The 12,035-nt window shown below is 37.5% G+C and overlaps 1 protein-coding gene across 1 annotated transcript in view; it reads left to right on the top strand.

Moving 5' to 3' along the window:
• The first annotated feature begins 8,383 nt into the window (after nucleotides 1-8,383).
• LOC126259330 (paraplegin) overlaps nucleotides 8,384-12,035 on the top strand; it is a 95,106-nt gene continuing 91,454 nt past the window's right edge. The window contains exons 1-4 of the mRNA XM_049956026.1: nucleotides 8,384-8,761; nucleotides 8,840-9,106; nucleotides 11,216-11,353; nucleotides 11,574-11,807. Coding sequence (XP_049811983.1) covers nucleotides 8,600-8,761; nucleotides 8,840-9,106; nucleotides 11,216-11,353; nucleotides 11,574-11,807 — 801 coding nt within the window. The 5' untranslated portion in view covers nucleotides 8,384-8,599. The remainder of the gene's footprint in view (nucleotides 8,762-8,839; nucleotides 9,107-11,215; nucleotides 11,354-11,573; nucleotides 11,808-12,035) is intronic.

The raw sequence follows: 12,035 nt of genomic DNA, 5'->3' as shown, positions 1-12,035 counted from the left end.
AATCACAGTATCTGGTTTGATCATTGTGTATGGAGCTATTTGCTGCATAGTGCTCAATATTTTTTGAATAAAAACTGCAGTTTGGAATACGTATTCAGTTGGAACTGTCAGACAACATTCTTTTTTTTAATAGCTCAATGTAGTGGACCCTTTTGTGACTGTTGCTCGTTATTCCAATGCCTCTTTTTGCAGTTTGAATACATTTTCTACATTCTGAGCATTTGCACTCCAAAATATTATGCCATAGCTACTGTTAGAATGAAAGTCTGCATGGTATATTGCTTGTAGGCATGAGCTATTACAAACTGCTGTTAGTATTTGTAAGGCATAGCATGCTGTGATAATTATTTTTCCAAGTATCTTGATGTGTTCATACCATTTAATTGTTCATCAACATACATTCCTAAAAGTTATTTGCCAGCTGCGCATTCTATTGTTTCATTATGTGTTTTAATTTTGCTACATTAGGTTTTCTACTTCTGTAGAAGTTCATGTGATTACTCTTTTCTACATTAACAGTTACTTTATTGTTATTCAACGAACTGAGGACTGCCATAACTGCCTTTTCAGCTTTTACTTCTAACATTTCTGGTGTCCTATATGTAATTATTATTCTGCTGTTGCTAGCAAATAACACATTTTCTCGTTGTTTGACCTACAGTGGGAAATCATTAGTGTAAATGAGAACCATTATTGGTCCCTTGAGGGACTTCAGTCTTCAAATTTCTGGATCTGAAAGATGTTAAACCATATAATTAGAGCCACTTGATATTTTGGATATCTCTGCTCTCTGCACTCTGTCTCTTAGATAAGATCCAAACCATTCATTTACCATCCCATTATTCCTAATGCTTCAAGTTTGTCTAAAAGTATTTCATGATCAACTCTATTAAATGATTTACTGAAGTCAAGGAAAATGCCTTTATCTAGGGCTTCTAAAACTACTGCATGCATGCATGCATGTAGTAGGAGCTCCAAAAATTGCTCCATCAATGGAAAAGTCTCTCATGAACTGCTTGATCAAATTGTTCGTTAACGTAATGTAAGTAGTACAAGACATCACATGCATTAACTTCATGTCCATAGCAGAATGCGCACCAGGTTTTAGTGTCAGACTTGTTAAATTTGCTACAAAAATGATGTCTTTGATGTAGATGGTCAGACAGACTGCCTGTGTGGAAATCGTCCCTGGAAACCTAACCACACAGGATCACAAGGATAACATGATCTTTGAAAACACAACCATATAGAATGAGGGAACAGTCTTTTGTGTTGACTCTGAAATAACTAATTATTGCTGTTCCTGCTCTATAGCTGACAGGTTTCTTGTATGTACCCTTCTTTGATCAGTAAATAAATTATCCTCATAAAGCGAACATTTCATAACAAAACATTTGCATAAATATGAAAGAGACTGACATGAAAAGGTGCAAGTTCCTGAAAAAGTAATTACAAGAAACAAAATATAGAGAAACAACAGACTTTATTCAGCTGCATAGAGCTTCAATAAATTCGTTAAATAAATCTTTGGAATCAGAAAGCCTTCTCCTCCACACATACTCAAACAGATACAAATTAAACATGTATCTGCATTTGAAAGAACACTTGATAGTGGACCATGTCCCCTCTATCAAGTTTGTGTACACACCAGTTTCAGGATCTTTGAAACATGTACAAATCTTTCACCGCGCGGCCATTCATGGGATTTGAAGCAGTCCAATATAACAGAGGTCCCAGGTGCACATATGTCTTGAGTATTTCTGAAGAACATGTTTCTTTCTTCTAGCAACAACTTGAAAACACCCATCTCCCAGTAACTTTCTAACCCCTACGAAACTTTATCTTCCTACATTCTGATTTGTCAGTTTCTATACCTTTGCATCACCCCTAGTTAAGTCATTAATGCTGACGCAGTCCAGTACACACACTTCTCCACAAAAAATCTACCAGTCGACGACAGTTAAATACTGGCAAATGCAAATCAAAACAAATAAAAGAAGTACTGCACTTCTTCACCCACTGCAAAGTTGATTTCAAAATGTCTCTCGCACTCATCCTGTTTTCAACGAACCAACTTTTATTCTGGATAATCTGCAGGTACTCATGCAACCCCTCTGCTCTACAGATTCATTCCACGCCATCACTTCAATTTTTTCTCGCAACCAACTCCACAGACCGAACACATACTTTGCAAAACCTATATCTTGAAATTAGACCGTGCTTGAAGCACCAATCAACTGCTTCACCCTGCAGTTTAAACCATCTCCATTGAAAAATGGATCAATATCACAGAAACCGCTAAAATTTTCCGATAAACACACCAAAAATCGAAAAATATGGAAAGAAGTAATTGTATCTTAAACTCCATGATAACAACTTCAACATAAGTTATTACGACATGCTCCATTTTAACAAACCATGTAATTCACTCGTGTATTTCGTCAAAACAAGACAGCGAATGTCATTGGATACCGTATACTATCACCAATTGGCTAACATCAACGTCCCATAATTCCCAACATTCAACGGTCGTTGTCAGCATAGACCAAACATCTACACACTACTGCGCCACTGCTGTAATGTTTCACAAATCAAAAAAAAAAAAAAAATAACAAAGGCCATAAACTTTATAATTAGAAGCACCGCCAAATAATTTATGCAATTCTGTCCACATTGCTCGAGCTGTAATAAGAGGCATTATTTTCTGCAATGACAAGAAACAAAAAAAAGGGGAAAGAAAATTCTCAGAGACGCAATTGCAAAATAAGATTGTGGGATTCCTAAATCAAATGCAGTTTGCAGTACCATTGTCAGTTTATCGAAGACTTTGATCCTATCGCGTTTTTTCGGGGATGTTCATTATAATTGCAGTTATAAAATACAGGTTTCATATCTATTGGACTAACACATTACAGTAAAGTCTTCATGAAAATGTTATACTTTTCCTAATTATTTCACATATTATTCGTATATTTAAATGTAAAAGGTTTTGGTCATAAAATTCACTTTACTTGAGTTATAAAAATGCCATATGGTTCGAATGTTTTTCCAATTGTAATTTAAGTAATATTTCATGGTAATTTATTGTTCACTGTTGTGGAAAATTTACTTACTTATTGTTCCCTTTTGTGAAAAACTTACTTCACAGCAAATCAATGTTTATTATTTACAGTTACCGTACTATCAAAGAATAATTCACCCAGAATTTCAGTAGCCTAAAGTCCTATATCAACGTGAATAAACGTCCACATTTGAGAATTTTCGGAAGTTACCATTGTTGTTTGCATAAACTATTTCGTAGTAAATTGGCATTTGTGATTTAGTTGCCAGAGGTAGCACTTTTTGTAGCTACAGTATCGTATTACATGAAGTTTTCCCTTTCATGAAGAGCTTATATTATCTACATTTAACACAGGGATAAGGCTGTTTTCGAATTTATTAGTGGCCATAACGTCACAAAGTCAGGAAACCAATAATTTTTACCACAGGTTATACTGTTGCCTTAATAAAAATCTCGTTTTGTATACTAATTGCTCCAGGTTTTAAAGGGATTAAGTAAATTTTTAGCAGATTAAAAGATAATCAGCAGGCCTAGTTGAAAGTAAATTGTTTACTGATCTGTAAAATATCGCACCAGTTAAAATGCAACCCCACTGTGAATGCTTTTCTCGAACACGGGATGAGTTGGTTGACATTCGTAAGCAGCTGAAAATCTCTCTGACTATTGTCAGACAATTGACAACTGCTGCGAATCCATGTTTAAGAGGCATTCTCATCGGTCACCATGCCGAGTGTCAACTTCGTTTGTGTGAATAATACCAGAGTCACTAAAGGTATCTCAAGTACCGTTCTCTCCCATGAATCATGTCTCCTCTACAGAAAGTGCAGGATCTGTCACTACCCATCCGCTTAACTACAAGTGGCGTTGCAGTAGGTGTAGCCGCTCTGTACAGGGTATATAGGGACCAATAGGGACCAGGGAAGACTCAGGGTGTCCCCTAATCAAAAGGTTCGACATGCTCCTATCTTCCACCGAAACTAAAGCTGACCCACTGGGACTCGTTTTGTGTGTTGGGAAACCTGTTTTGTCCTGTGTCAAGATGAGGTAAACGATCAAGGGTAGGGGTCTATTAATCATCGATAGTTCAAAAGTATGGCGAATAACAATGCCGTTAGGGAAATGGAAACAGGGCACAGGACATAACACTAGATGTGTGTTGTAAAAGTCTTGTGTTCTAAACAATTTTATTTAATAACATGAAAGATATGTATGTATGTCTATCTTATAAGATGCAGACTTTTTTACGCTTTTTGCTGCAATGGAAGTGTTTATTATAGTTTTTAGGCTTTAATGTGTTGACTTTCAATAAATCAATGTTTTTGAGCTAAGAAAAACTTGAGTTATTCCTAAATAATCAAATAGGTTATGGACCATGTGTGCTACTGCCTAATTTAAAGTGAACTGAAGAAACACAAGTTGTAAGTTTCGTACATAAATTAAGTGCAAATTTTCAAATTAGCATATTGTGACATCCGTATGTAGGAATAACTTTCGAAGTCAGTTTGTGAATTTCAACTATGGATTCGTCATGGGTGATAATATTTGGTTTACTGGAAGGGCAATAAAATTGGAATTTATGGAATAAAAAGCAAGTGTCTATCTACATGGTATTCCCGGAGCACTTGATGTTATTGAAGCATCCTGCAGAATCTATTGTCAGGAAACAAAAGGTAATGTTTGTTCACTCTGACTTAGGAAGATCCTACTGCTCAAGTAAAAGAGATATATAAGGATGTGTTAAATAATTATCTTAAGATTGACAGCAATGCCTTAATTGTACTGACTATGAATACGACAGAGAAACAAAGCTATGAACCTGGTTGCTCAGTCATGAAAATTCCTGGTAAGTTTTCAGAAAGCACACACATTCATAAACGTATAAGCTAGCAAGTGTCGTTATTTTAACTTTTTTAAATATTTCCTTGCATCTCTCTCTATGAGGAGCTCCTTTCATTACTCTGACAGCCCTTTTGGAAGTTTGAAAGTTTATTTTGTCCTGTGAATATTGTCCTGTGAATATTTGTGAATATTTCCCCAGAAAATCACACCATAGCTAAGCTAGCTGTTCATATAAGCAGAATAGGCCCACAACACTGATTCAGTGCTACAACAGTCCCGAAGCATTTTTAATGCATAACAGCATTTACTTTTTTTTTTTTTTTTTTTTTCAAAACTTGTAGATGCTTCTCCCACCTCAAGCGCTCATATGTGAAAACAGATAGAAATGTCAAGTTTTGTAAGCCAAGTGTTACAGATGTCATCGAAATTGGGTAAGTGTTTTTAGTTTATTCGCTGTTTCTGCACTTTTTGGAACACCAAAGTGACATTATTTATTTTTTTTATGTATACTTCCAAAAGAATTTTCTCAATTTTATGCTTCAGATTACTTTCAGGGTCAGCCTACCATTTTGGAATATAATGTATTTGTGAATATTTTCTACTTATATTTCATAAGTCACTGGTTATCCTGTACGAAATCATATGATTATACAGTGTCACAGGCTTAAATAAATGTTATTGAATAATCTGTATTCCTATTAATAATATCAAAAGATGCATACCATATTTAAAATGTATACCATTTAGGTATCAGCTTAAAAGCTTAAAAGTGCTAAGCAGGTAACTATCAATTGTTTGAGGTACTGTTAATTTTGTATACTTCCTGTCAAAATTAGTGCTTTGGATAGGACACATTTTCAAACTAGAGTAACAAATCAGGTATATCAAACATGCCAATTTTAGAACTTTGTTTCAATTTCTGTTGACACACATGGCATTTAACCTGTTGTGTTTAGAAAATATAAGCACTGGCAGTTTTTGTGTGCAGTTAAGAATTCTGATACCACAATATGACATTAATTTATTCACCTTTAATTATGTAATGTAGGGTGAATAAAATATATTAATAAAAAGACTGAACACTGTACATGACAACAAATAACAACTGAATGAGACCTTGTTGGCTAGATTCAAAGAATTGGTTTTTGAGGCAAGACTTTTTTTTACCATATTTCACTTATTGATCATGAGAATAAAGGACAAGAGATTAGGGTGTGTACTGAGATGTACATATGGTAATTCTACTCTTGGTCGGTATGTATATGACTGTGTGATTTCGCAAGGCTTTCTAGCCTAAGTGTCTTGTAGGTTAAGCAGGTTCCTGCTACTCCTACTTCCTCCATGGGACGGTTGTTATAACCTCTCATTGTGGATTCTTTATCTCTTTGTCACATGTGGTCTTCACATCTCAAGCTGCATGGTGTTGCTACCCACATAGCAGGTGCTGTCATCTGATGTTGAGTCGCTACTCTGAACTGCCTTCAACATCTTGATTGACAAGTCATCAGCATTCACCAACACTATGGCAGCATACTCCAACACCAGCCTGATTAATGTCTGATACAGTGTACTGCTGCAGTGTGAGGGCAGTGTTGTTGCAGGGTTCAGTACAGGATACAGCAAGCTTATCCTGCCCAGCACTTTACCTCTCACCTACTAGATGTGCACCTTCCATGACAAGTAGCTATTGAAGGTACCTTCCAGTTTGGGAGCAAGGATGGGTCTATTCATCGTCTGCACTGGATGGAAATATGCTGGCAGCCTCTTGTGGATGAAGACCACTGCCTAGTTCTTGGCTGCATTAAACTTGAGCCATGATTTGAAGGCCAAAGCTCCCAGCTCGTTTCAAGCCAGATGCAGTCTGCGAAGCAGCAGTTGTGCATTTGTGCTGCTCACAGACAGCATGGTGTCATCTGTGTAGAGTACACAATATGGGTCCCAGCACAGACCCCTGTGGCACTCCCACTCTGATGGGATGAGCTGTCAAAATGCTGCCATCAATACACACATCGAAAGTGCGCTCACACAGGTATAACTGTAGCGGATGGATGTGTGACACAGGTACTGACACTACAAGCGGCTTTTACAGGAGGCCATCGGGCCACAGGCTGTCGAAGGCTTTGGAGAGATCAAGAAGCAGTGCCCTAACGATATTCATAATGCTCCAGTACCCTTATCGCCTACTCTTCCAGTATCAGGGATTGGTGTTGCGTCAAATAGCCGCCTCTGAAGCCAAACTATCCGTCAGGCAGCTGGTCTTCTTCATTGACATGGCGCTGTGGCTGCTTGGAGTACAGTCTCTCGAAGATCTTGAAGAGAGAAGCAGAAAAGTTATAGGTATGTAATTAATTTTGCACCAGACTGTCGTCCTTCCCCACTTTAGAAATTGCTACCGTCTTCAGATATTTCCAAACAGAGGGATAGCTGCAGGTCCCCAGCACAGATCCAAAGATCGCTATCATGACTCGCTTAAGCAGCATGTTGTCGATCCTGTCGCTCCTCCCTACTTTTCTGGGCTGTACGTGTGCGAATTGTTGAAATAGCTCTGAGCACTATGGGACTTAACATCTGAGGACATCAGCCGCCTAGAACTTAGAACTACTTAAACCTAACTAACCTAAGGACATCACACACATCCACGCCCGAGGCAGGATTTGAACCTGTGACCGTAGCGGTCGCGCGGTTCCAGACTGAAGCGCCTAGAACCGCTCGGTAACTCCGGCCGGCTGCGAATTGTTGCTGGAACTCTTCTTCTGTGACGTTTTTGATCAGGTCGTCGTCATCACAGTTGTCCAGGAACACCAGTACTCGCTCCATCACGATGTGGACGTAATAATCCTTGATGTCGTCATCCTCTTTCAGCGACGGGATGCGGTGGAATCATCTTAATAACTGATGTGTATCTTGAATACTGTTAGGTGGTCTTCCACAAGCTGTTATCGTCGATCCTGAGCATGGTATACGGGTATGAAGTGTGATTCAGTCGCTTATACTGTTCCGAAGCAAGCAAGTAGAGAATATTCTATCTCTCTGTTACGGATTAATCTCCGGCATGGATTGTTACAAATTTCTCCGAATTTCTGTCTAAGGAAACAGTGAAGCTGTCAGATGCTGGCAGAGAGAGAGAGAGAGAGAGGCATAATAACTTTATGCCTGTAATTGTCATGCCAGCCTACAGTTCGTAGAATAAATAGAATGCTAACATACGGATCTTGATTAGTACAAGATAGGTGTGAGTATTCGAGTGCAACTTTTCACCGCATACGGAACCCGGCTATACGATCTGATCCAGGTTCAAAACTGATTGTTTAAAGAAGACCGTTTATATCATGGGCGAACAAACGCATTTTAATTTGTAGTTCTGACTTATACTAGTGGAAAGTCATGATTGTCTTGACGACGAATATTTTGTACTCACAAGTTGACAGTAGTCAAAGGTAATAAACTTCTGTGACCGCAGACTCTTTCGTAAGCACTAAGCAGTTTCACTACAGACTACAGAGTTGCACAGGCGGAGCGAAGTGATTCGATGTGACTTTGTTTACATGTTTTAATTTTGTGTCAAGCAAGCGATGTCAGTGCATCAAAATATGACCAAGAGAACTTTTAGCTAATTATCTGACTAGATTTTTTAAAAAATTATGTGAGTTACTAAGTTCAGCGTTGTTAATTCGTGGTTTTTCGAAAAGGAGAGAGGGAATGAAAATGAATTTCCTGTTAAGTAAGTTGTGTGCATCTGCAGTTTCAAAAAGTGCCTTTGTTAGGCAAGTCTGTAACAGTAGGCCTGCATTTCAATCTGCATGGAACATCACCCGCAAGGGTAATACGATTAATGGTAATATCATACCGTTAAATCTGCGAGTAAGTAATAGAGCTTTGTGTATGATATTTTGATTTACTTTACTCAGTAAAATGCAAAAGTCCGTGTGTGTCATCTAGGACCTGAGAACAATAAAAAGAGAATACACTGCAGTTCTCAAGCTTATACAAAGATCCCAACCGAAGACACTTGGCACCAACAACAACTTCATCAGGTGTCTACACACATCAAGACCACAGTCTCAACAGCCAGGAAAGAAACCTGATAAAGATGAAGAAGACGACAAGATATCGTCTTTACTTGTGAAAGCATTTCTTTGGATGCTGACTGCATACATGCTAATAGCAATTGTTTCCCTGCTATTTCCAAGCAGCAACCAGCCTGAGGTTTGTTAAAGTGTAACCTTTTTTGTCTGTAAATTAAGCTGTAGACCAATAGGAATCCTTCTCTACAAAGCCGCTCTAGGCATGATAATCTGTGAGCTGTGTTTGATGATGTAGATATGTGTTTCACATCAACATGATGCTGTGGTTTGTCCGAATGATTTAAGTATTAATCTTGTACTGTCAGATGAACGTTTTCCTACAGAGTTTAGTGCGATGACAGTTGTGTAAATAGGACAGTCTGTGTAGCAAGTTTCCTTTCAATAGTTGTGCAACTTCTTCAATGTTTACATCATGTTTCTTTGTTCACAGAAATTCGTCATAGATATGTATATCCACCATTTCTCTCTCTCTCTCTCTCTCTCTCTCTCTCTCTCTCTCTCTGGACTGTTTACTGTAATTGTTCCTGTAAAAATTCGTTCTGTCTGTGGCAAATATCAAGTTATGTAACACATAATTAAAAGAAAGCTACTTTTCTAGAAAGTTGGTTACATAACAGAGTATTTAGAGAGGGTTAGTCACTGAAGTCTATTTTGGCTTCTATGAAGTAGATATTTATTATGAATTCAATATTAAAGTATCAACATCTGCAAGCATTGTTTATTAGTTAGCTAATTAGTTAGTTTCTTGTTCCATGGATTATTAGCATGATTAACTGTTACAACATGGAACAAGTAGATCTGAGCTATTTGTGTAAATATATATAAAAGGAACATGCTTAATGTACATTAAACTATCTGCACCTGTGTATGTTTCTGCCATCTAACAATATTCTGAAGCACATATAATAGTACTTAATTCACATTGAGAATATACTGTGTTTTTCGTATCTCTGCTTAGATGTTTTTGTGCACCAGTGCTTGTCAATGTTTTTGTCTTACTGGTTCATAACAAGTGCTTGTGAAATTAAGAAGAAGAGATGAACTTTCAAAGCAAATTATATTTTAAATAATGTCTTTGCGATCCCTATTAGAGTAATGCCTATAAGTTTTAATATTTTCCTAGATTCAGCATTTACATTTGGTTCTGGAGATTTTTTAAGTTGGCCAGGTTTACACAGGATAGGTTGTATCTATCTTCCAGGATTTTGCAATTCATTTCTTGTAGAATCTTAGTGACTCTCTCCCACGATGTGAATGAACTTGTGACCACTAATTCTCCCCTCCTTTATATCTGGTCAGTGTCCAGTTTGTCAGTTTTTGTCCTATTTGGTATGGGTCCCACAAAATTCAGCAACATCCTATCCTAGAATGGGTTGCATGATTTTCTTTCTTTCTTCCTTCCTTCCTTCCTTGCTTCGTTTCTCCTGTTTGCTTTACCCTAGTATTTTACCAATGAACCACAGTCCAGCACCTGCTTTAGCTGTTCCATTTCATACACTCCCTCCCCGCCAAATAATAGTTCCACCTGAGTATTTGTATGAGCCAACTAAAGCCAACTGTGACTCATTTATGTTATAGTCATAGGATGTGTGTTTTTCGTAATCAAGATTTGACACTATTTTCACAGCTTCTTACAGACAGAATTTCATTACAGATAACTGCATTTCCTGCAAAAAGCTTATGGTTACTATCAATGTTGTCTGCAAGATCATTAATATAAAACATGGACGGCATACTCAGAACCAAGCTGTCACCTTTCAACTTAATGTAGACTGCAGACTACACTACAGATCATTGTCACCACAAGTGAGACTTCCTGTTGGCTTTGCCAACCCATAACTTAATTGTTACACTTCAACCTAACTACCTTGGACTACATTGAAGATCAGTCTGTCAGCACAACCTACATTCCAAAAAGGAATATATACACAAAAAATATTGTCAGTGTTCCATTTTCTTCACATCTAAGCGTGTATAACTTTACTTGCCATGTTGTCATTATGTTGCAGTATGAAGATTACATTTGATATCAGTATATTCAGTTGACCTGTTAATTGAACTCCCTAACATACCTTCTTTACTTCAACTTCCATCCCACGTATTCAAACTATGATTTCGCAGTGTATGTGTACCCAAAAGCTACAGCCCCAACATTAGGCGTATTTAGATTAGATATCTAGTAACCAGTTTCCACACAGTTTATCATTATTAAACTTTTTATTTATTTCAGGTAATAAGATATGTGTCATGGAATGAATTTGTTCATCATATGCTGGCCAAAGGTGAGGTAGAAGAAGTCATTGTCCGGCCAGATGTGGATATTGTTACAATTGTGCTTCATGAAGGAGCCATCATTAAAGGGAAAAAAGTAAGATTTTAATTTTGTCGTTTTCAGCATTTCTTTGTAGTTAGAAACCAATTTTGGTGTCTGCTTTTGGTTGCTAACTTGTTTCAGAGTAACTTTTCTGTGGTGGAAGTGCTATTGTTAGTTTTGCTTTTTTAACACTGTAATATCTATCACTCATAGTATGTCATTGTAGATTTCATTTCTGGTTTCATGTTAATGGGTTTGAAATGTAAAATTATAGATTGATCATCGGACATTCCACATGAATATTGTGGACATCAACAGGTTCGAGGAGAAGTTACGTGAGGCAGAGCGGAGGCTAGGTATCACAGTAGACAATGGTGTCCCTGTTATATACGAACGGAGCACTGACACAGCTGGAAAGCTACTTGCCTCCCTCATTGTGGTTGGTCTTTTATTATCCATGCTTTCACGGAGCCGCAGCCTGAGACCACCGATCAGCATGGATGCCTTTGTGAGTGTAAATCTGTATCAGAATTTTTTACTCTTTCACTATCACTTCATAGCTTTTATTATTAGTAGTAATATTAGTTTCTAAGAATAACGAACACTTACGTCCACTTAGAGAAAAAAGTGTTTCTGTTACATAAGAGTGCTGTTGCTATTGTGAAACTGAAAGAAAGAGAGAAAAGTGAAAAAAGTTGTCATTGTTCTAGACCTAAGAGATAGTACCTGTGTGTTT

The sequence above is a fragment of the Schistocerca nitens genome, chromosome 5 (assembly GCF_023898315.1).
Source record: "Schistocerca nitens isolate TAMUIC-IGC-003100 chromosome 5, iqSchNite1.1, whole genome shotgun sequence".
In the NCBI taxonomy this organism is placed as follows: Eukaryota; Metazoa; Arthropoda; class Insecta; order Orthoptera; family Acrididae; genus Schistocerca; species Schistocerca nitens.
This window is presented reverse-complemented; position numbering and strand designations above follow the sequence as displayed.